Genomic DNA, 25271 nt, shown 5'->3' on the forward strand with positions numbered 1-25271 from the left:
ATTCATTTGCTAACTTGATCTACTTTGGCATTGGATTTGACTCTTCTGGAACTTCAAAATTCTCCAGTTCAAACCTTATTATTATGTCATTGCTCCATAAGACTAAGACAACTTCAAAAGGACAATAGAACAAAACATTACCTGCTGTTTTTGAAACCCTAAAAACTGAACTTATGTTTTTTCTCTGTTTCAATTTTTTTTTTGGTTAAAGAAACGGATTTTCTCTTTCTACCTCCCCCCCCCAAAAATGTAGCCATACATGATTTCAACACTTAGAAAACAGTGAAAGACAATGAAAATGTATAGAAACAAGAAAAAAATATTCCTTACCCAAAAACAGGGAAACATAATGGAAACATTGCCAAACCTCTTCGTTACCTAGAGTTCGATATCTTAGGGCATGTTGAAGAGAACTCCTTCTATAATCGATCTCATCAAATTCTATTAAATTTGAAAACCAGGTGCATTTGATATGATCTTTCGTTATAAATTATTGAATTTCAAGGACTAAGGTTTTTAGTTTATTATTACGAAGTTATGATCTTAATTTTTTTTATTGCCAGATTATTTTGATAGACCTGTTGGAAAATCTCAAAAGAAAGGCAAGAGAACATGTTAAAAACCTTGGTTGTTTGTGAGATTTTTTAATGGTGAAAAAAGGGAACCTGCTAGTACTCCATAAAAAAATTAATAAATAAATAAAAAGGAAAAGAAGAAAGAAAGAAAGGTAGGAGGTAATGTGCTTCATTTATTCTTTCTCTTCTATTTTATATTTTTGGGTAATCTTTTTCTTTTATTCTTTGTTTTTTAAGTCGATTTGAGAGTCATCTAGATCAGCTTATGCACACCTCAATTACATCCTCTAGGATAGTTCTTTTATGTATATAATTTAAATAAACTATCAAGAAGAATCAAACATTTCCCACGGGCCAACTCTTTGATGAAATGCTATCTATTTATTTACGCCCTTTAACATAAATAGAAAAACATCTAGTGAAGTTTCTTGCAACCTTCGTAAAACTAACAACCATATTAATAAAGCTGGATCTCAAACTTGATAGTTATTTAATGTGAGACAATCTCTCTGCAATATCGATACATGAGAAATTTACATGTCACACCAATAGTCATCCATATAAGAAATGACCACACGAGGCCTACATGACCAAAACAAGAAAATAATAATAATAAAAAGAAACCACATATGTGGGAAGAAATCACTATGGCTATGAAAAATTCCCCCCTTATAAATTTTTTATTTTAGTCCACTGTTTTGGTGAAATTTCAGGTGAGGGTTAAACTACTTTATAGGCAGCCATGAACACACCTGGTATTATGAGTCAAATCTTCTTCTAAACTCTAAAATCGATCAGAATTGCTTTTACATTATAAGTCACAGAACCCACCTTGACAAAAAGAACCAGAAGAACAGAATAGCACCAAACCCATGAAATTTTTATCCCTCCCATTTCCATAGATGATTATACCCATTTTTTTTCCTCTTTCTTTTGGGCAATGACAAAGATGATCATTTGTTACAAGTGAACAAGTGCTCTGCAATATGGGCAATGTGAATGGGAAGCGAGCCATGGAAGAAGACAATCTGAATGGTATCTGTGAGAACAAGGTAGGTTGGTGACCTCCCTCTGGCCTTGCAGCAGATCATCCAAGCAAACAGAACAAACCTCTCTCTGTGAATTCCTTCGGCTTAGCTGTGGAGTTAGAGTACTCCTGGAGATCTCTTTTTCTCTGGTCACTTTTTCACCTGTGTGGATTTTACTCGGACGATGAACATGAGAGGAGCTTCTGGCTTGAACAGGTGGAGGTTGAGGTTGTGGCTGAGGTATCTTATCCCTTCTGTTTTTTGAGAATTAGCAGAGTTACAACCATGCAAATGCTCAGAAAAAGAAAAAGAAGGCATGGATTTTTGTAATAAAAATCGAATTTTTAACTTGTGGGTTGTTATTTTCTGAATCAAAGAGACACACTTGTCTCTGCCAGAATTGGATCAGACCAGTTTTGATTGGAAAAAACATGGCTGCAACCAATGTCTCTCCCTGGTCTTGGGATCAAATTCTGTTCTATGAAAGGAAAAAACCCAAGTTGTTTTTCTTTTCTATAACAGGGTAGAACAGAGATTCACAACAATTTTTGAAGTTTTAGGTTAAGCCCACATCCCAGAAGGCAAGAAACGAAAGATGAAAACTGATACAATTGAGAAAAGGGGAGGAGGAGAACAAACCTGGAACGCAAGCCACCAAGCTTTGCTTCGAGCCTCATGCGAGCCATGAGAGTGGAGGAATCCATTGTTGAAATTGTATTCTCAACGACAGATGGTGGAAGTCTCTCCCGAAAGAGAGAATCAGATCTGCAGTGACGATCGAAATCAAGTTGATTTGAAGAATAATGATGCACTCTTCTTCTTCGAGCCAGTTCCACCCCTGGTAGCATCCCTGCCATTTTTTAGCACTAAACAAAAAAAAGGCTCCTTCCTTTCCTTTCCTCTCTACCGACTTCTTTCTCCTCTTCTTGCTTGCTCTCGCAGGAACCCCTAAAACTCTCTGCGGAATTTAACCAAACACAACGAGGACGATAAAATACAAAGATTGATTGTCACAAGAAACGGATGGATACCAAAAATCACTTCCAGAAATGCGAAAAATGATATATGGAAGAAAGAAATTATCATTCTTCCATCCCCTTATATAATCCCTGAGTGGGAACTCGCCCAATTACCCACTTCCCCACCCACATCAAACCCAGAATTTTATTTATTTTTTTAATGAAGAAAGCAACCCAGAAAATTAATCATTATTGAAGAAAAGAACCCAATTAGAAAGGCAGCTGAATTTTGACTGGTGGATTCAAAAGTGAGATTTCAAAGAATCTTCCTGGAAAATGTTTATTGAAGACAACAGATCCTTCTTGGAAAGGACGATAGAATAAATGTCATTTCTCTAGTCTCTTTTGTCCGTATTTAGCACTGAGCTGCCTACAGCTGACATCGATTTTTTGAATCTCAACCACCCATTTAGTTTTTCAACCACCTATTCACATTCTCTACAATTTTCATCCCCTACAATTTCCTATGATTCTTATCTATAATTGTGATACATGACAGTTAATTATCCACGGTCATGATTAGAACCCAATTAAGAACTGAATCTAATAAATTTTAAAAATTAAGCCTTAAGAAAAGGGAGAGATAAAATAATTGATTTTAAGAAATTATTAGATTCAGCTACTAATGGGGCTCTAATCAAATTGTCATGTGTCATAGTCATAGATAGGAATTATAGAAAATTGCAGGGGGTGAAAATTGTAAGGATGTGGACTCTGTGACTATCTCCCTTTTCTCTTATTCAACAATCTTGGTATCTTCAAATTGAATGCTTTGTAAGTTGATCCGGAGCGTATCAGCTTGGTGCATGCTTCCTGCTGAATTGTCGAGTGATCAAGTAGAGACAAATCACATGAACTGCTCAGCTTTTTCAATGTCAGATACGAAACTCATTAGAATGGCCACTGTGCCTAGCTAATGTGTCAACCTCTTGCAAAGCGCGAGATCGCCCATATTGATCCCATGGACACCAAGCAACAAGTTCAAAGTATAAATAGCCCCAACTACTATCGTTTATAGTAATGCTCATTTTACTCTCATACCTTTCTTTAGGGCTTGTTTGGTTATATGAATCCAAAGATTTGAAATCTCTGAATTTACAGATAAGAAACTTATACCCATTTGGTTGTGTGAATCCCTGATTCATGAAATCTATAGATTCACCTTTTTACACTAAAAACGTGAATCTGTAGATTTATGGGTACGAGGTGAAATCTAGAGATAATTTCACCCTTACTATAAAAGCGTTAAATATTTGAACCATGACTCCATAAATTTTTTTAAGGATAAATCTATAGATTTTATTCCAAAGATTCAGGCTAATCAAACAGTTCATTTATGACGCATGACTCCATAGATTTAAAATTTATAGATTTGAAATATCCAAACTCAAGTAACCAAACAGGCCCTTAAGTCACTCTATTTGAATAGTTTAAAAGTCCTAAGACAAAGTGGTATTATTCTCAAAATTTGACTTGACATTTGGAGGTGACTTTTCAATCAACCGAGTCGTCCTACACTCCCCCATCTCTATTCATAGAAAATCAGAACCAACTAGAATTAAACATGAAACAGAGAGAGACATAGACGCAACACAAGTCAAAACTGATCAGATATACTTTCCTCTAGCAAAATATTTAAGAAGAACCTGAACCATTAAGAGATTATACAAGCACAGACCCACATGATCGATAAGTTAGTCAATAGTCATTAATGTCAATTCCTGCCTGAAAAACCATTTAGGAATAAATGCTAAAATATGAGAGCCTTAACATCATTGTCTTCCTCTGGGTTTAAGTCTTAGGTTGAATTTGTCAACAATGACTCAATCTTTTTTTTTTTGTTGGTAAGAAATTTCCATTAACTGAAAGAAAATGAAACCCAACACCTAGGCAACGGGGCATAACTCCTCGGCGGAGGCCACCGGACGCCCTGCAGAGCATCCGCAACTGCGTTTATCGATACTCAACCTATGTTCCTTCATTGTTTGGCACCTTGGATTGCAAGAAATAACCGGGATTTTTGGGAGAAAACAAACTACCCCAAAAGAAATTATTGAGGCAGCTCAAAAAGAACATTCTGAATTTGAGGTACCAAAAGACTCAATGACTCAATCAAATACCAAAAGAATTGATGTATGTGCCTTAAATTTAAAATTACAACATGACTTTCAAATGGGATTAGGAAACCCAATAGAATTATTTTTTTTGGGTATCTTGTGATTTAATATTTTTTATTGCTCCTTTCGAAAATGGGAGAAACTATATTAATAGCATCAGAAATAGGGATTTATCATTTATGTTCCATCAAAATTTCTCGTTAGCACTAACTCTACTATTTAGGCATTCTATGCCCCCAAATTGTTTAAATATTCAAAATATACCTAACTTATGTTCTAATGCAGGGTCATCGATCTAATGACGTCGTAATAGGTCTTATAGGAGAATTCATCAACTAAAAACTCTAGTTTCACATATAGATATTAGCTACAAGGGAGAAACAATATTTTAGGTATTCGAAACTAAATACTCAAAATATAATACTTTAAACAATTAAATACTTAAAAGTTAAAATTTCAAAACTTAATATTGTTTAAATATATTCATGTAATGCCTGTATGATTGCATCATTACTCTTACTTTTATCAATAAATGCATAAAATATTTTTTCACTATTCATAAGTTCCACTTAAGTGGGCTGAATCATATTCATGAATCTTTCTATTCTCACCATAAGAGAAAGAAAATTTTATTATTTAATAATTAAAAGCAAAGTCACCATAAAGATAAAGGGAATGAGAAACTTTACCATATCAATCTTCTTTTGGAATATGAATACAAAGATTTGGAATATGAATACAAAGAGAAGGTTGTTTTATGACGTGTCATCTTTTCATGGAACCACAAAATGTGAAAGAGTATAATTTCATTTTTAAGTTAATATTGGGTAGAATTTTTTCTTTTCTTCAGCAAGAACAAAGACACCAGATTACAATCTCAAAAAATAATATCAAAATATAAATAATTTCATTAAAGTATACGCACCCATTATTTCAAACTTTATGTCCAATATTGGTCCATTAATAACAGCTAAAGAAACATATTATAGCAATAACAAATACCAAATATATAAATTATACATTTAAAAGAAATCTTGTGTATGCAAAAAATCTCTGCTGGGAGACTCACCCACCATAGCCAGGTGTGCGACCAAGGTCGAACACCGGATTAGTCAGGGCAAAGCCTTAGAAACCGGGATTGGCAACAAAAAAAAGTTCAATGAAATTTACATTCTCTCTAGAAGGAGAAGTTTCTCGAATGACTGAAAATCTTAAAACAATTTTAATAATTTTTGTGGGACCAAGAAAGCAATAATCAGGAGGTTTGATAGAGATATGCTTCCTCCCTTAATGGTAATGGTGGTGCTCACATATGATGTCAGCAAATTTCTAAAACACTGAAATCCCAAACGACATTGTGTTTCCATGTTCACTTGCCATATTATTGTTGTTTAACAGCACAAATCATGGCAGTCCCCAAATCTACAAGAGGTTTACATCTCATTCTAATAAATTGGATGACTTTATATATAAGTTTAGTTCTTCATGAAAAATAAATAAACTTACTAAAAGAGTAGTTTTATTTTAATTTAATGAGTAGATACGTAAATCAATAGATGTACTTTCGGTACAATGTTGACAATTTTTTATATATAAACAATTAACACCGAAAAAATCTTAAGTTTGAATCTCCATTATTTTTTTTTTAATAGAACATATATAAAAAATGATTGGTCTAACGCTAACCCATCAAAAATGATTTTTGACATATTCATTCTTACACATCGCTTAATTTTATTTGAGTAGCACGCAAAATGCTTATTGTTTCCATGTTTCCATATTTTGTATTTATAACATATCATGTATAAAGATAAATATCTTATAAATAAACAAAAGAACTTGATATCTCATTAATGAAAATCCACTATTCCTAATCATTCCTCAAATGTAATTAAATTTTTAAATTGAAGTTGATTAATTTATTTTGATAGATAATTAAATAAATATATAGTACACTATTAAATCCATATAGTTATGCATGTCAAATAACAGAGCTAGCTTAATATCTCATTAATGAAATATATATATATATATATATATATATATATATATAAATATATATATATATATATATATATAAATCTTCTAATGTCTCTGCTTTGTCTCATGAAAATGAAAGGTGTGTTCTGTCATGTTACACCTAACAGTGTTTTAAATGCTGAAACACATCATCACAAGAACACATGACCTTATGGTGTTTTTTTTCCCTTTATTAATTCATAAGCAAATTCATTAGCCATTGAACACATCCCACATTACATCCAGACTTAGCAGTTCAAAAATAAATGGTTACCTTTCTGGATTGAGATTCCAGCCATAATAATGAAACCATACAGCTCTGTATACCTCTACTACATGACATGAATGGATAACAAAAAAGAAATCCAAATTAATATACTCTTATTGGCTTCAAATGGTCTGGAGAAGCATAAACTAGATATGATTCCTGATCTGGATCACAAAGCCACCACTCTTGTTGTATCAGCCAGATCAGGAATCATATCTAGTTTATGCTTTTATATATAAAAATATAACAAGAGTGGTGGCTTTGTCAGCCAGATCAGGAATCATATCTAGCTTATGCTTCTCCAAAGCATCTGAAGCATATAGTAATTCTCTTTTGCTAGCTGGTGTCACAGCAATCTGTGTCACTAGAATCTAACCTATTTGAGCCCTTTTCTATTGGGCTGGATCCACATCTCCACAATTATCATCCTAATAACTTGAGCCCATTAGGTTTGAGTCCAGCACTACTGAATATATTGTGACCCAAATTTTGTAGATGAAAGTGAAACTACACCAGCTGTTTTAATTTGTGATTTATTGACATTCATTCTAACACTAACCATTGAAGGCTCATTAACCCACAAATCATTAATGACTCAAAAAATTAGATGAATTCAGATGCAGACAGATTGGACCAACCCCTTTACATTCCTAAATGGAGAACAGCAACTATCACTAGTAATGGGGCAACCATGTAAAAACAATCCAGCCTATGTTGGTTTCCTATGGCCCATCTAATCATTTCGTTCGTGTACATACCCAGAACAAATCAACTGTTATGATTCTATCTTTTCAATTTTCACCATCAAACCTATAGTTTTTTAATAAGAACTTGACTAAGTGTGTTAAAAGTTCAGAAATTGATGAAATAAGTAGAATCAAAATCTTTAACCTATTCCATACTAGGTTAACCCAATGGAACACCCATAAACCAAATTAGATCTCATTAAACGCGTAACATATCACCACTCTTTGACCTCATTTTAGGCACATAACAGAGTGTGGTCTCCAGATGAACCCTGTAAGCCAGTAAAGAAAGATGTTCATCTAACATGGCATGAGCCATAAGGATTAATGGTCTCTTATGTAATACCCCAAACTACCCCCATGACACATTGACACGAGTCAATCACACGAGGGAGGGAGTCTTATGTTAAGAGAGAACCCATATTCACATGGGTCATTCTGAAGCACTCCAAAGTCCAAATCCACCAACCGACACCACCACGGACTTATAGACAAGTTCACTAACTCCCTAGCCAATTACGACTCCAGAAATGGAATAAGGTAAGAGTCTTACTGCAACTACAATTCTCTCCACGTTCCTTCACTTAAAAGCAGAAGTGGACACATGTAAGCACACAAGTCCACGACAAGGGGGGGAACCTTGAATCAAGCTCTATAGTGGACAGGAGCAACCAGTCAAAAACAGTGAGAAAAGTGTCAAAAAGGATCAGACTTGGAAAGACAACTCACCCGATGGAATGGAGATCTACTGATCAGACCTTGCTTTTTCTCTCAGTTGGTCTCTGTGCTGCAATGCCTTCTTAGAGATTGACAGAGATGGGGATGGGGATGGGGATGGCTATGGCTAGCAAATGGATCAGAAGCTTCTTCACAAGCGGGAAGAAAAGCAAAGAAAAGGAGAAGGGGGAGAACGATATCAGTCAGCCCACCTCAATTCCAACTGAGAATCCAGCGACACCCATCATAATTCCACCAGCTAATCTCAAGGAGAAACGAAGGTGGAGTTTCAGGAGATCGTCGGCCACCAAGGATTTGAACTCTGCGGCCACAGTTTCCACCAATGGATCGACTGTGCATATCGGTGGTGCACAGATGGAATCCGGGAATGAGCAGAATCATAACATGGCTACTGCTGTAACAGTGATCCACCAAACCAATGCTGCTGTTGCCCCGCCTAGAGTTGAAGAGGTCGCTGCAATCAAGATTCAAGCTGCATTCCGTTGTCACCTGGTATACAAAATCATTTTCCTCTGTGTTATAATTTGATAAATAAGAGACAAAATTTCAGAAAAAAAAATTGTGGATGAAATGAATATGAAGGAAGTGATAGGTTCTGTGTTATTAACAGGCAAGGAGAGCATTATGTGCATTGAAAGGAATAGTCAAGTTGCAGGCACTGGTGAGGGGTCAACTGATGAGGAGACGGGCCACTGCAATCCTCCAGTGTATGGAGGCACTGGCTACTGTCCAGAAAAGAGCTCAAGCCCAACGGCTCCGAGGGGCCAGGGAAGCACAACCCATCAACCAGAGACAATCGATTCACAGAAAGTCTTCAAAGGAGATCCGGTTTACACAACAAGCATGTGGTGTAAGTGTGTTTCTGCTACAATATCCAGAAAATTCATAATCTACCTCTGCAACAAAACCCACCCACCTGAAAATATCAAATCTCTCTCTTGAAAAATCTCTTTGGCTATTTATTCTTGTAGGAGACGGGTACAGACCGGGACGAAAATATTAAGATGGTGGAAGTAGATCTTGGCGAACCAAGGGAAAGTTCAAAGAGCAGGCACAGCTACTCGACTCACCCACAAGAACGAATGGATCCAAGATACTCTGAATATTATCCAAGAAACTGTGCAAACTTGAATCAGGATCATCTCCATGTAACACCTGTTTCATCGGGATGGACAGGGATGAGCTCAAGAGCCAGCAGCGAGCATTTTGAAGATGATCCCTTCAGTAATGCACAGGGTAGTCAACAGTACTACTCAGACGTGTCGATGCTAGACCCAACAAGAACTCCTCTTGTTGTTTTTCCTCGGAATGATGGAGCTGCATCCATATCAACTGATTACCAATTCAATCCACGTTATATGGGCAACACAAAATCGTCAAGGGCCAAAGCGCGTTCACATAGCGCACCAAAGCAACGATCTGAATCATACAGATCAACAATGGAAGGAAACAGTAGTCCTCGAATGCGGATGCAGCGTTCATCTTCACATATAGGATCCTACCGATATCCATCTTCAATCAAGCTTGATATATCCAGTGTGTCACTCCAGGATAGCGAGTGTGGCTCTACCAGTACGGTGCTGACAAATACCAGTTACTGCAGATCTCACGCTGCATGAGGTCTCTGTTAAACTCTAATTCAGAATATCAACAATGACTATGATTAAGAAGGTGGTCAATTACCTTCCTGAAAAGATGAAACATGGGCTGCAGCTAAATTTCAGCAAAAGTCTAACCTTCAGTGAATTCCTGTCTTTTCTGATGGCAGCACCAAGAGAGCAGATTCTGACGGTTTTCATCTATTTTCACTCCAAAGTATGGTTCTCTTTGTTCTCTAACTCCAGCTGGAGGAATGGAGATCGACGTCTCAACTCTCAACTCTCACCAGCAGAATGACAAGAATCTCTGGTCCATTGCAAATAGAGAAACAGAGTTGACAAAAATATGGCGAGGAAAATTGAACTTGAGACTAGCAAGTATTTGTGAAGCAAAAACTTGCTTCGGTCATGTGCATCAAATGCGCATGATGTTCAATCAAATGCGCATGATGGTCAAGCAAAATTTCAGCCAGTAGAATCCGAAATTTCAGTTGAGAGATTTCAATGTGTAAGTATGCAATCATATACCTTTCATTTTTTATTTTCTTTTTAGTCAAAGTACCTTTCTATGTATTGGACTGCAGACCTTTGCCACCATAGTACTGTTTGGTAGTTTCTCGTGCGAATTCTGCAAATGTCATCCCATCCTTCAAACGTTTAGACAGAGTTGGAATTACTTTATGAATCTGTTGATATAGTTTCTGGGTTTCCTTCTCTGCAACTTGGACTTCCTCACCGCAAAAAGCAGAACAATGCCCAGTTGATTCCAAGTTTTCAGCAGGGTACCCAGAGATCGAGAAAGTTTTGTTCCATGCTGGTTGCAAAAAAACAACAAAAGTTTCCCTGCTTAAATTATCTTGATTTATTGGCCTGCAAACAGAGTGAAGGGTTGAACGAAGCTTCCCTTTTGATATGATATCAGCTGATTCACCAACCTGAACGATGAAACTTTCAGGAGGTGACTTTACCATAAGAATTTTATTCTTGTTGGGCTCAAATATTTGCAAGTATGTGTGCCCATCAGGGGAAGGACACACTTCCTCAGCTACAGGTGAATAGGATTGAGACATAAACATTGGCGAAGTCAAAACAGTAAAAATCCCATAGTCATAATGCCACTGTTGCCACAAATTGGAAACAGAAGTTCTGCAAGATCTTTCATTTCCTTCAGAGCTCTGTCCATCTGTTGGGTTTTGTGCTTCTCCAAGGCAGTAATCTGTTATTCTTGCTCCTTGCAACTGATACTTAGTGGGCTTCTTTTTAGATCCTTTTGTTCTACTATCTTCGTTAAGAATAAGATTATCTAGAATGGAATGATAGTGAATAAGACGCCCTTTTGCAGCGCATGACTCAACTATACTATGCTCTAAATCTTGACCACCAAGGGCCCTATCACATACCTTTGCTAAGCATATCCCAACTTCCATCATGCATAATCCAAGCTCCTTAAATCTGCTTCCTAGATTCTTGAATTCATCATCCAACGAAGCCTTCTTTTCTTCTGTGATGCAGCTGCCTCCATTCCCATGGTTTAATGCACTGGAACCAAGTTCTAGACTTGGATCTTGTGAATATTTCAGTTGTAATGCAAAAGATGAGACACTTCTGTCCAAATTCTTCAGAGGAACATCGCTTCCCAACCCATGGTCCTGGAATTTCATGAGTAAACAAAAAAAGTAGTACAGAAACTGGTTAGATCAAAACGTACAAAAGTACCCATGAGAGAGACAAAAAAATCAAAGGCAAGTGCCACAACTACAGGAAATGGAAATGGTTTGTTGTTGACTGTAGGCCACCCAAAAAGAGAGATGAACATACACAGAAGAGAGTAGTTAAACGTGATGGTTGACAAAACTGAACCTGGACAATTTGTAGACATGGTGAATACCTGATGTTAAAGCAATCACTTCTCCAAATTTACCGGTTTTACTCAAGAGTCATCATGTTTTTTTTTCCTTGTAAGAAATTGCTAACTGACAAATTAAGGTTCAAAGAGTACATGGAACATCAACCACAGTGACCCAAAGAGGAACTGCAAATCTAAGACCATCTTTAGGAATGTTAAAGCCATCACTTCTCTAGATTAGTAGTTGGATTCAGGAGCCATACTTCATATTTGACGTTATAAAAAATTGTTAATTGACAGAGTTGAGGTTTCAGAGACTCTTATAGTTGCGAATGAAGCATCATTTATGATGACCTATAGAGGAACTACAAATCTAACTGGTAAATTTAATGAATAACTAAACCCAAATACATAAAGACAAAATGCAAATGCTAAAAAGTAACGTGAGACGTGAGCTACGTCTTCATTTTCTTCAAAATTAACAAGAAATGTTAATCTAAGAGGAAAATCAGTTCTTATTCCGACGAAAATTCAGAGCAGCATATGGACAATTGAAATAGGGGAGAGTTACCTTGAGAATCCGGCGACGATCATCGTTACTGAGTAGTGCAAGCTTTCTTGCGAGTGGAAGGAGAGATTGACGGAGCTGAGAAGATTTAGGAACTCCAGTTATTGCCAGAAGACCAGGACCGTTGGGCCCTAGGGTTTCCATTATAGTTCTCGAGATAGAATCAAGCCTTTCAACATCAGCCGACGACGACGACAACTGCGAAGAAGAAGAGGAAGACAATAATAACTTGAGATCTGAGAAATGGAGATTGAATGGCTCAAGAATTTCTGCAACAGCTTCCATTGGCATTCAGAACTGGAAGGCGAAAATCAGGATTTTGTGATTCTTCTTTCACCAAAAGAAAAGCTCAAATTATTGAAAACAATGGATTTTAGGCGGGTTTCATTTTCACATCGATAATTGAGGCGTTTCAATTTATTTAGATAATTTAAGCTTAATAAACAAGTTAATCTATATTTTTCTCTGATCGGTTTCGCTTCAATAAACCCTAATTCTCCGCAGTTCGGCACGGTGAGCCACTTATCGTATCGGGTTCGTTAAACCCACTGCGTAAAGGAAGGTAAATAATTGAATTTTTTTAGGCGGCAAACCACTTCCCCACTTAAGTGACCAATATTCCATGTTGTCTAGTGAACGTTAGTTTCCTTAACCCTCTCAGAACCCCTTATCCACCATTTCTACTCCTCTGCTATAAAGAGAATTAAATCCATGTTGTGAGGAACTGAGCTCATCATCAACGTTTGTTTCTACAAAAGGTGTTAAAAGACATGAAAGAAAAGGGAAAAACCACAGTTAACAGGAAAATTTCAATAAAACTCGTTGCTCTTCGATTTCAAAATCTTGAAATCGATACCAGTGGAAAGCGATTAAGAAGAGCTTCAAAACTTCGAAACCCAAATGGGTGGGAACCATTTTTATCAACAGTCTTAAAGGCTTTTTCTTATTCATCAACCTCATTTGGTCTCTCCTATCTACAGATTTGAAGACTAATCATGTGTGAGCTGTGCTTTTTTTAACTTTCATTTTGATTATCAAACCCTATCTTTAGTAAATCTGGTTTACTAGTTGCTGCTGATTTGTTAAAGAGCCAGTGTTGGTTAGGTTTGAGTCTCCAAACCCTAAATCGGTTCTCTTCTCGGGTTCCCAAACCATAATTGGTCGCTAATGTTGTTGGATTGGGTCCCCAAACCATAAATTGGTCTCTCATTGAAGGATCTGGTGGTGGTTTCCATTAAGGGCCCGATTAGCTTCGCACCGTCTACGCCATCTGCGGTCTGGCAGGTTCGAGTAATGCTGTCAAGAGGGTCTCTCTCTTTTCTTTTTTAGAAATTGGTATATTTATATTAAAAGTAAGGACTATAATATATACCACAAGACATATCAAACCATACTAGAGTGATGCTAACTTGACTTTAAACTTCGCTAATGAGATTAATTGTTGGCGGTAGCAGAAGCTGAGCGGTTCATCAATTCAGCTATCAACTGAGCGGTTCATCGATTCAACTATCAATCATTTACTTGCCTTGCCTATGTGCAACCCTTAGATGATGAGAACTATTTGTCAAAAGTTTTTTCAGATTAAAATTTGATCGGAAGAGAAGATATTTTTTAGTAGCATACGATGCAAAGCTCTTTGAGTTAATTTCAATTTATTCAAGAATGCTATCGGTTTTCTCAATTTTTGAATAATAGATTTCTCGTTTACTCATTTAGTCACATGAGAACCAGCGCAGAACCGGGTTGAGTGAGCCAGGCCTATCACAAACAGTAGCCCAACCCTGAGTTCCTTCATCTGCGCCAGAAAAATCCAAACCCTGATCTTGCCCCTCGCTGGTTTTCGATCCATCCAACCTGTATCAATTCCTTCATTATACTGATCATTTACAATTACATTTTGGGCCAATAACTCAAGATTGAGATGACAGGAATATGGAATCAATCTGCTTGCCGACCTGATTCCAAATTTGAAGCACACAGATCAATTCATTTTCCATTCAACATCAGAAATTTCTTAATCTTCCTGTCTTACAGTGGTTTCCTTAAAGCTCTTGGTTAACCAGATTGCAGTCTCCCTAGGAGAAACCTTCCCAGGTCCAAATGGCTTCAGTAAAACTCCAAGCTCATCAAACCTCTCTTGCTGCAATAACCTTGCACTGAATTCAAGCAGGCCTTCCAATGCCTCAGCACGTTGCTGGTATGAAGAGGTATCAAACCGACGCTGCCGAAACTCAGATGATGTTCGGCTCGATGCACCAGCAGTGGGGTTCCTGTCAGAGCTATCACTTCCATCTTCCCCACCTAATTCATATGTATTCCACCGAATCCCATTCCATGCATCACTGAAGCTTCGCCTTGCAAAGGCTCTGTCATGAACTTGGATGGTACATTTATCCTTGGTAATGGAAGAGTCGCCACAATATGGTGACATGCTACCTTGTGCAGATACTGACGATGTTCTGCGGTTGGAGAAGAAAGGATCCTCGGAGGATGCCAAGGGAAACTCAGCAATCTTGTCAATCCGTGGAGCATTTACAGATATATCTGGAGACTTCATTTGCCCAAGGACAGTAGCATTGAATCCATGTGAAGATTTGAGAGGTGAAGTTGTAGCAGGCAATGGCAATGAGGCTCTCCTTGCTGGCCTATTAGGTTTACTTGCTGGAGTGCTTGACGCAGGAAGCTGCATGTAGAAAGAATGAGAAACAATCAAGATTGGACTAAGAAATAAAGATGACTCAAAAAGAAATTGGAAAGATGAATAAATATTGGACCTATTACCAAAATATAACCCAAAACTTTGATGGATAATTGAAGCACTAGTAGATGATTTCATTGTAAGTATATACTAAAGTTTCCATGTCTAGTATCTAATATAAATAGGCATAGAGGTATTCTGGGACTTCTAAATAAATAGAAATTTTGGTTTGATTTACGGAAGAGGAATCACTGTTACGACCATAGGTTCAGTTCACCACCAATGAGGGGATGGGTGATCAGTCATTCAGTAGGGGGCGTTTAATGAGGACAGAGTGTGTGGGCCACAAGTGGGATGTAAGAGGGATGTGCAGGAATCCACACGCTGGTATTGTTTCCCATTGTTTTATATTCTCCAAACAATGGGTATACCACCCGTGTACTGCAGACTATGCCTGCTGTGTCTTTCTCCTCCCTTGTTTGAAATGAACCTCCTGCCCCTCCTTGTACAATGCCCTGTCTTGTGCCCCCATTAATGCCACCCACAAGCTTACCATGTGCCAGGATAACGGTGTCTCTATCCATCCCGCAAGTTCAAGTATGTCAATATAGAAAAACAATGTGCAAAGCAAGTAACTCCATGCAAAATCGAACTTCAAAAAGCTAAGTGACATGGTTTTTATAGTCACTTCAAGATGAGCTCACCGATTCACGACTGGGACGTATTTGAATTGTTTTGGGTGTCTCTGCCCGTCTTCTTGGTGTTGCAGAAGCTTTAGCAGGAGTCAATCTTGGGGTCTTCACCACATTTGATATCTTTGAAGCTTTGGGCTTGTCAACAGCAATCTCTTCACGGGTGCTTCCAACTGATAATTTTCCTAGCTTTTGACTCACATAACTTGGGAGATCCTCTATTCCTCCAGTAGAACAAAGAGAATCTCTCTCAGCACCATGAGCTATTGGGTTCAAGATCCTTGTATTGCTGAATGAATTTCTCTTCTCCCTATCCTTGACAAGATGATCATCCACTGGTTCCAAAAATCTAGTTTTCTTCACATAATTGGCTTCAGTCCAGTGGACAGGTAGAGTATCACATCTAGGACTACTTGATTTTTCATGGATCTTCACAACATAAGGCCTAAGTTGCGGATGCCTGAGAAGCTCAGCAGCCTGAGACAATGAAGATCTGAAAGTTGAAACAAACAACTACAGAAACTGGAATGTAAGAGAATGGGAACCTAAAATCTGAGCCATGAGTCATGTTTATACATACTAGACCCATCAGTTTTCTGCCCAAAAGCAGGGAACCTGAACGAAGACACTTGGGCAGGTGGCCAGGATTCACCTTCTCAGCTATCCTGGCCCAAGAAACCTACTGATGCTAATCCAGTGGATGCACATAACTAGTTTGGTATAACTTGAAGATTAGTGACTCCCAAGTGTTTGGTATAACTTGAAGATTAGTGAGTGCAAGTGAAAGACTTGAGAAATATTCCAAGAAGAATACAACCTGATGAGGCTGGCATCTGCTTCATTTGAAAAACTACAGAATGAGGTTGAAAAACCTCCATAAATACACATCTTTACAATGACATAGGCGCTTTGTAACCTAGATATTATTTATTCATGACTGTTAATTCTAATTGAAAGTTGCAATACATACACTTGGCCTGAGTTCTGGATTCTTCCGCAGCATGCTTTTAATGAGACCCCGCCTGACATGGAAACGATATAAGTAGTCCTTAGTAATCAAAGCAACACTTTGTTATGGCAATAACTGTTAAAGCTAAATTCTTACCCAAAAAAAACCAACTGCTAAAGCTAAATTCTTAAATATCATAAACAGAAATTTTACACTTCATCCCAAATCAAATAACATCTTCTATGGTCATAGAGCAATCTCAGGAAACATTCTCCCCCCAAAAGTTTTGTAAGCATTGACGACTGGTGAAAACCACAAAAACATGACTTGAAGTGCAAGAATAGCTTGATATATTAATTTACACAGTATAGCACTATAGCTGGTATATTCAACAACAGCAGTGTGACAAATGTTAAGCAAGGACGAGTACTCACAATGCAGCAGAGTACATGGTTGGAAGGGGAGCCACTATTGACTTGTTTATTTTGTTTATGAGTGCTTGCATATCCTGATAAAAAACACAAGAATTAATTGCATTAAGCAAAGAAATTTTAGAATATATCCCAAACAAATCTCCCCCCCCCCCCAATGCACTGAAGTTCTATCGTTAAAATCTTTATTTTCCAAAAAGGGTACTTTAATGACATGTAAAAAAATAATGGCAGAGAAAAAGGTGTTAGTTAACTAATAGTAGAGAGGAGGCATCAATATACCATGTGATAAAATAAATAATTCAATTAATTCGATGGGCATTCTGTACTCTCTTCTCGGCCCCTGCTCAGTCAATGATACCCGCATTCCTCGAGCTGCCCTCCTCTCTTCTTTCATCTCCCATGGTTCCTAGTCCCCCTCCCCCCACCCTATCTAATGCATGTCTGGGATTCCCTTCTTCCCCTCTAGCCCTCTACCTCTGACCTCACCATTTGGCTTCCTTCTCCCACCAAAGCCTTCACTACCTCTTCTGCTTGGAACCTCATCTAATCCCCCATCCCCTCGCGTCCCCTGGGCCCTCTAGTCTGGTTCAAAGGTCACATCCCTCGCCACTTGCTTACCCTTTGGAGAGCCCTCAATTTAGCTCTCCCCACCTGAACCTTTCTAATTAGTCAGCACATCTTGGTTGACCCTCCCTGCATTTTCCGTGGGAAAGATTCAGAGAACTTAGATCACCTTTTTTCCTTTTGCCCTTTTTCCCGCTCGCTTTGGTCCTTAGCCATCTCCTTTATTTGGCCTTGGTCAAGGCATCCTTGTGGGTTTGCTAATGATGGAATTGGATCTTGACAACCTTTTCAAGTTCCTCTATCTGTGATAAGCTAGTTTTTGGAGCTACCATTCACCACTTGTGGTGGGAGCGCAACCTCAGGATTTGGACCTCCAAATCTCGCCCCTTAGACTTGATTTGGAAGGCCATCTGTTTTGATGTTACTTCTAGGCTCTCGACTCTCCCCCATCCCCCAATGGCTAACCCCCCAAGGACTAGGCTTAATTGTTAGATCATGGGGGCTCTCCTCTACATTTTGGTCATCTTCTTGACTGATCTCCCCCCCCCTCTTTTTTTTTTTCTTTTCTTTGTATCCTTTTTTCGTCTTAATATGTTATTAATTCACCCCAAAAAAAAAAAGGGGATCCAATAAAATTATACATTCAACAATACATGATACACAGAAACTCACTAGTCAGTGGAAGAAAACATAAGGTCACTGCAACTTACAAAGGCTTTGAATGCAGGCTTGTGAGCAGTCATTTCATACATGCAGCATCCTGAATACATAGAATATTATGAATATAGTGTCATCCATCTAAACAGTGAGTTAAAGAATCACAACTTACCTAAGGACCAAATGTCTGACTTAGAACCATAAGGTATATCAGCAAGAAGCTCTGGACACATGTAACTGGGAGTCCCCACAACCTGCATCAGACAATCCCCAGAATTAAAGTTGACTAAGTTGTAAAATCTGGGAGAGATACCAATTCATTCATGTTACTCACAGAGGATGCAAGGTCATCTGAAGTCAAAATTTTAGCCAGTCCAAAATCACCTGTAGCCAGAGATGGTGGTTCAGCAAGCATGTAGGTGATCCAGGAATAATTAGTGAAAGATTACAGGAGTAATATACCTAGACGTATGTCTTGAGCTTTTGTTAAGAATATATTTGAGCACTGAAGAGATTTTTCAACAGTATCAGTACAACAGCTTAAGAGAACCACATAAAGAAAACCCGACAGAAACCATCATCCTATACGAAGGACAGCACTGACCTTCACATCACGATGAAGAATATGATTTGTGTGCAAGTAATCAAGTGCCATCAAGAGCTGAACCAACCACTTGCAAAGTTTCTATATAGAATGAAATACTTAAATATAAACCGGAAGTTTATATAATAATAGTTGAATCAAGGCAAGAATGTGACACAAAACAAAAGAACAGATTACACTTTATTGGTAAAGTTTACCTTTTCAGGGAAATGAACACCATTGGCTTTCTTTATAGCTTCTGCCCTGTAAGACATGTAGTAACTTAAGGATAAAGAAGAAAAAGACAAAGATATATTTTTGTGTTGGAGGATCCACAGGTCAGAAACAAATGACTGCAAAAAAGTTACTCACATGTCTCCTCCTTCACAGTAACCTATAACAATACAGACGTAACAACCCTGTAACAGTTGATCAACATTGTCCCAAACAATATTAGCCCTCATTCATCATAAGTTTCATAGCTACAAAAAACACATCTACTAAATTTTTATTTGCAGTGTTGTATGGATTTTTTCCCCTTTTTGGATTTTTTTTTTTTTGGGGGGGGGGGGGGGGAGGAGATATTTATGTTTTATTTGGGTTGGATAATACGTGCAACAAAGATTTCACATAAAGTTATCTGAATGTTTTGAAGGTAACATGAGGAAGAAAGATATTGAAGACTGAGCAAGAGAGATCAAATACTCCGTTTCAAACTTCAAAGATCATAACAAAACAGATATTTGGTAACAGTCACTAGCATAGGAAATTCTAGTTCAGTGTGCTAAAATACGATTTAACAGAAGAATACGCTACCTTCTCCACCCAAGAATCCTTGTATTCAACAACAAAAGGGCTTTGTACTTGGGCAATAAGCTCCATCTGCATGACCAGAAAACCAGTCACAATCTGTAAGCCCAGACAATTTGCTAGATGCACGAGACAAGCATCACATTCTTCAGACATCCAAATTATCATATAATTATCTAGTATCGCACGCAAGAAAGTGAAATCCAAGTCATAACAAGAAGGAGATACTACATGCTGTCACTGGAAAATTTCAGAGATGATTACTCACTCAAGTTTGCCTTCTAGCATTTTTATTCTTTGTCCTTTGTGGCTTTCTGAGCTTTCCTTTACTAGTTAAGTTGGTCCATTGCATGGTGTAAAAGTTGGAACTGTGTCCAAACAAAACTGATTGTTTTAAATAATCTTTTTTCTGAATGAATTTTAAAATTTTTGGATGAATAATTGTTTCAAATAATTGTTTTACTTAGTAATTAGGGTGATTTATTATCGAGCCCAAGCAGTTCTTTGGATTTATGACCTAAAATGTCCACAACTGGAGGGGAGCACTAGGAGATCCCATTTATCTGGTCATTACACTATGCATAACTAGGAATGATGATTCCTAGGCACAATTGTGAGTGTCCATATGTGTGCAAATTTAACCAGACTATTCGAGAACATCTCATGAAGGTAATTGTAATGAAACTGAGATTTAAGAATCTTGGTTTAATCAATTCATGATCAACTTCAATTCACTCAGCATACAGTGTTCCATTACAGATGGAGGAGATGCTCAACAAGATATCCACTTCCAGGAAAGGAGAAGATCTTGAGAAACTTATCTGACTAAGCTTGGATGGGATTTCTGATGTGTAGAAATTTTGTGATTATTTATAAAAAAAATATTATAAATATATAGCTACATTTCAAAATGGTTTTACATCCATTATCTGTTAAACTCTCCACATTGGCAGTTAAATGATTAAGTGCTTTCACTACGTATGTTTCCCTACCTGCATATCGAAATGTCCATTATGAGATGTTTGTAAAGGGACGGACTAAAACATAATGAAAGTTTCTATCACCTGAAGGTTACATGGACCCATCTCACATGGATTGTCCTCATGTGTGACAATGTACAAGTTGTGAAAATCCCCTTTTGGATCACACCACTTGGCTTGATCGCAATGATTGGTTTTATAGAGGCTAAACTATAAGTTCAATAGGTACTGTGAAACTCTAATCACTCTAGCAAATTCAGAGTTCAGTTTAAAGACAGTCCTATCATCAGAATTTCACCAATAAGCGATGATAGATTCAAGCATAGCATTGTTGGAGGAGTTGCCTTTGTGAATTTCAAGGCACCCCTAGCCTTTTCTGTTGAATAATTAGCAAATAGGGGGAGGCATTTTGGTATTTTGCATCTTCCAACACTTAGAACCTGTGATTTACTTTGTTTCTAACATGAAGTGGCAATACACAACAGCAAGAGCTCTTTCCATAACCAAATTTCATTCGCTATAACCCTTTGAAATACTACTCAAAATCAAATATGGATGTCACAGAAATTCTTTTTGATTAGCTGTGCTCAAAAGGAAAAAACATATGAGCACAGACAGAGGATCTAAGTTGAGTAAACCAACCTCCTGATGAGCAGATCTACGAGACCTGTCAGTCTGGCGGGCAAGCCGAATCTTCTTGAGGACATATCTAGAGAAAGAAAAAAGCCAAACAACAAATCATTCAGAAATACAATACAGTAAAATTATTAAACTACCTACCTACAGTTTACTAGTTAGAGTTCATAATTCTAGGAAAAGGAGGGCAAAATGACATGTTGCATTGCATACTCACTTTTTCTTTTCAACTTTATGCCTCACAAGAAGAGCAGAACCAAAAGCCCCTTTCCCAATCTGCTCTAGTACTTCATACTGTTCCATCTTGATCAATGACTTCTATGACATCTTCAAAGATTTAAAAACCTAGCATAACATGTTTGAATGGCAAAGAACATATCAAACACAAATGGAGACACAAGTTACACCATAATCAAGTACCAATGCAAAAGCCCAATGAACCTGGGAAATGCTCAAATAAAAAGAAAAATCCGAAACTAGCACTACATTATGCAGAAAAAATAATTACGTTCTCCCATCATAGAGATGTCTGCGAAGCCAACCGGACAGACGCAACTGCAAAATACTGGAACCCGAAGAACGGCTCCCCTTAGCAAGGGAACGGCAAATTGAGTCCAATAGCCGTAAATGCAACACCAAACCCTTCAGGCAGGTATCCTGCTCGTCCCTAACAACCAAAAGCCAAGAAAAAATTATCAGCCTATGACAAGTTTGTCTGCTAAATGATAACCACTCGTTCTGCACCACCCAGGAAATAGTGGGGGGCCGGGGGAATCTTAGAAACCTAAGGACGCATCTATTGTTTCGAAGTAATGAATGCTTGGAGTACTGGCACATACACGAGCAAAGAAAACCTAGAATACTCCCTACAGGAATACGATCAAAAGAAAACCTCAAGGGAAGATAACAAAGAACTTCGGAAGGACATTTAAGGATAAAACGTTCATTCCAAGTTTCAGAGTAAAATACAAGAATGTCGCAGACAAAAACATGCAGAAATCGGAAACTTCTACTCAAGCACTAGTTAGTCATCTGAAAGAAATAAGAAAAACAACTTTTAAGGACCAAATAAGTTTGGATGAAAGAAAAGATCGAACAAAAATGCGGGAAATTACGAGAACTAATGCGAAATGCCATGAGAGTGACAAAATACAGAGTTCAAACACACTAAGTTGAACTGAAGAAGTAAAAACTACCTTAGATAGTAAATGTTGGTCCAAACCTCTCAAGAAAATCGAAAATAGTGAGAGGAAATGATGATTTCTTCAAACTTGAAAATCAGAAACAAGAAAAACAACAGGCAAGAGTAATGAGATCTCCAGCTCCGTGTCAGAAACAGCGAATGAAAGAATAAACGAAACTCTACATTCTCAAAGAAACGACGAAATCGAAACAACAAATTTTAAGGACCACATAAGTTTGGATGAAAGAAAAGATAAAAAAAATGCGGGAAATTACAAGAACTAATGCGAAATGCCATGAAAGTCACAAATACAGAGCTCAACACACTAAGTTGAACTACAGTAGTAAAAACTAGTAAATGTTGGTCCAAACCTCTCAAGAAAATCGAAAATAGTGAGAGGAAATGATGATTTCTTCAAACTTGAAAGTCAGAAACAAGAAAAACAAAAGGCAAGAGTAATGAGATCTCCAGCTCCGTGTTAGAAACAGCGAATGAAAGAATAATCGAAACTCTACATTCTCAAAGAAACGACGAAATCGAAGCAAAGAAGAACGAGAGATTTCAATTTCAAGTTCAAGTTAAGTTCAAACCTTAGCTTGTAAACTAGTGCTTTGGAGATTGGAACTTGGAGCCAGGAGCCTTGGAAGGTCAAATTTAGTTGATTTTTTTATTCTGAAATTGAGATTGATGTTCCCTTTCGCTCAAATTTGAATTTTTCTTTATTCATTTCCAAGGATTCTATTTCGTAAAAAAGTGAAGCTCACAGACGAGTTGAAAAAAAAAGAAAGAAGTAAGAGTGACAGTGAAACAGAAGCACAGCTTTCCTCGATTTCGTGTCTCTCTGTTGCAAGGATTTATCGTAGAGCGACAGAAAAGAAAGAGAAACAGTGGGCCCCACTATCTCGACCCCCAACTACCACATCACGAGCCTTTTCAGCCATGCTCTTTTGTTTGCATTTCAAAAGACCGTAAATACCCCGCCACAACAATCTATAATCTACCGGGTCGGGTCGACCTGGGTTTTCCTACTCAAAAATCTCTCCTATTTAATTGTGGGTTGTCGGATATCGGATATGGGTCCAGAGCAGCGTGAAAACCGTGAGGGTCATTTGGTAAAATGCTGTTCAGTTATATGGTGTGTCATTATGGACTATGAATGTAGCTGCAAAAGAAAAAGCCATGTTGATGTACTTATTAGGTATTACTGAATTTCTTGATGGGTAAGATGTAAATATGCTGTAGGCTTACACACCATAGGAAAACATCATTGGATCTCACCTGAATCGCCCATCTATCTTCCTGAGGAGAAGTTTGGTTTCAAACTCCGGTTCGAACAGGAGGAGTACGCCATGCTAATGTGCCTTGGATGATCCACATCTCCGGATCAGGCGCTGATGAGCACATTGAACTACTCATGTGGCTGAGAGCCCTCACAGCCCAGGCACAACGACGCAATTATCAGGGGCGCGCTCAACCACTGAGCTAACAGCCCGTCGTGCGAGCCTCCCACTAGGGGCCCACTATGCCAAAAGCGAAAGAAACCCCATCCCTCTTTTTCCTTTTTCCGTACACAAGTCTTTGCTGTGCACAGCAGTGCACATGTACAAAATAATTAGCTGAAAAAACAAAGTAAATACAAGACTATTGAGGATTTTTAAAATTTAAAATTAAACTTTTAATCTCAACCAATCATTTGGTACAAAAATGCGTGGCTGTGCAGAGCAGATGATTTTTTTCTGAATTAGTATCGAGATTGAGCATACTATAGTAATGAATCACATTTGGAGTAGAGGGTAAAATGGTTAAAAACCATAGTGTACTAAAAAGAGAGTAGTAATGAATTAATCAAAGTTCAACCAAATCCGGTCCAGTAAACCAATCACATTAGTCAAATCACATAACATTGGATTTGAATATAAATTCTAGGGCCATTCTTTTTTGAAAACATCACAAGCATTGTTAATAGACTCACACTTTGCTTACATATCAATGACTACATTGCAAACGTACACGGTCTCTCCATATGCTCATTCAATACAAATGCATAACTGTCTCTTCCTCTCAGGCTTGTGACGTGTGAGGCAAAGGCATGGATAAGTTTGTTTTCGACTACTGGTACTCTCATTCAAGACAGAGTCAAGAGTTGACATTACCTAGGTTTTTAATTTACTTGTATTTATTATATATAAAAAAAAAATTACATTCTCATTTGAAATGTAATTTTTTTCGGGGAAAAAAATAATACCTTAACACCTAAAATAAAATAAAATAAAAAATTTACTTAACCACAGTATGCATATATATATTTTGAGGGTAAATATCACTTACCACCCTTCTTAACTGGACAAATAGTATTTACACCCTCTATTACTTGGATAATATCACTTACCTCCCCTCTTACCTATCAAATATATCAATCACCTCCCTTTATTAACTTTATCGGTTAAATTTAACTTTTACCGTTAAATTTTTTTAAACCCCAAAATACCTTTGGCTGAAAACCTTTTTTTTTAATTTAAACCCTAAATTACCTTAATCACCCTAACAGCTATAATACTAAATT

At 37.6% G+C, this 25271-nt stretch overlaps 3 protein-coding genes across 6 annotated transcripts; 1 reads left to right on the top strand and 2 right to left on the bottom strand.

The window, feature by feature from the left end:
* The first annotated feature begins 8588 nt into the window (after positions 1-8588).
* LOC149003390 (protein IQ-DOMAIN 19-like) lies at positions 8589-10364 on the top strand. 2 transcript variants are annotated; one of them, XR_016170292.1, is made up of 4 exons: positions 8589-9002; positions 9121-9360; positions 9482-10181; positions 10279-10364. XR_016170292.1 is itself a non-coding variant. In XM_089137657.1 (4 exons), exons 1-3 carry the CDS (start codon positions 8589-8591, stop codon positions 10127-10129), a joined length of 1302 nt encoding a protein of 433 aa, XP_088993783.1. In that variant the 3' UTR covers position 10130; positions 10279-10348. The 2 variants fall into 2 exon arrangements, 1 of the variants encoding a protein (XP_088993783.1); XM_089137657.1 differs by having other exon boundaries at positions 9482-10130; positions 10279-10348.
* LOC149003391 (2-oxoglutarate (2OG) and Fe(II)-dependent oxygenase superfamily protein) lies at positions 10331-12898 on the bottom strand. The gene is made up of 3 exons (XM_089137656.1): positions 12526-12898; positions 10671-11757; positions 10331-10415 (listed from the first exon to the last, which is right to left on the bottom strand). The coding sequence occupies exons 1-2, from the start codon at positions 12811-12813 to the stop codon at positions 10675-10677; spliced, it is 1371 nt and encodes a 456-aa protein (XP_088993782.1). The 5' UTR covers positions 12814-12898; the 3' UTR covers positions 10331-10415; positions 10671-10674.
* A 1022-nt stretch (positions 12899-13920) lies between these two features.
* On the bottom strand, positions 13921-23536 carry NEK4 (NIMA-related kinase 4). 3 transcript variants are annotated; one of them, XM_089137124.1, is made up of 16 exons: positions 23299-23536; positions 22034-22192; positions 21743-21870; positions 21532-21598; positions 19916-19981; positions 19472-19518; positions 19318-19363; positions 19121-19201; positions 18979-19021; positions 18851-18900; positions 18689-18770; positions 18570-18619; positions 17296-17369; positions 16883-16934; positions 15925-16389; positions 13921-15205 (listed from the first exon to the last, which is right to left on the bottom strand). In XM_089137124.1, exons 3-16 carry the CDS (start codon positions 21826-21828, stop codon positions 14537-14539), a joined length of 1878 nt encoding a protein of 625 aa, XP_088993250.1. In that variant the 5' UTR covers positions 21829-21870; positions 22034-22192; positions 23299-23536; the 3' UTR covers positions 13921-14536. The 3 variants fall into 3 exon arrangements, with proteins under 3 accessions (XP_088993250.1, XP_088993252.1, XP_088993251.1); XM_089137126.1 differs by lacking the exon at positions 23299-23536 and adding an exon at positions 22748-23292; XM_089137125.1 differs by lacking the exon at positions 23299-23536 and adding an exon at positions 22722-23292.
* Between the last annotated feature and the right edge of the window lie 1735 nt (positions 23537-25271).

Source organism: Hakea prostrata, chromosome 10 (assembly GCF_041222555.1).
Source record: "Hakea prostrata isolate BN-2017 chromosome 10, UWA_Hpros_2, whole genome shotgun sequence".
Taxonomy (NCBI): Eukaryota; Viridiplantae; Streptophyta; class Magnoliopsida; order Proteales; family Proteaceae; genus Hakea; species Hakea prostrata.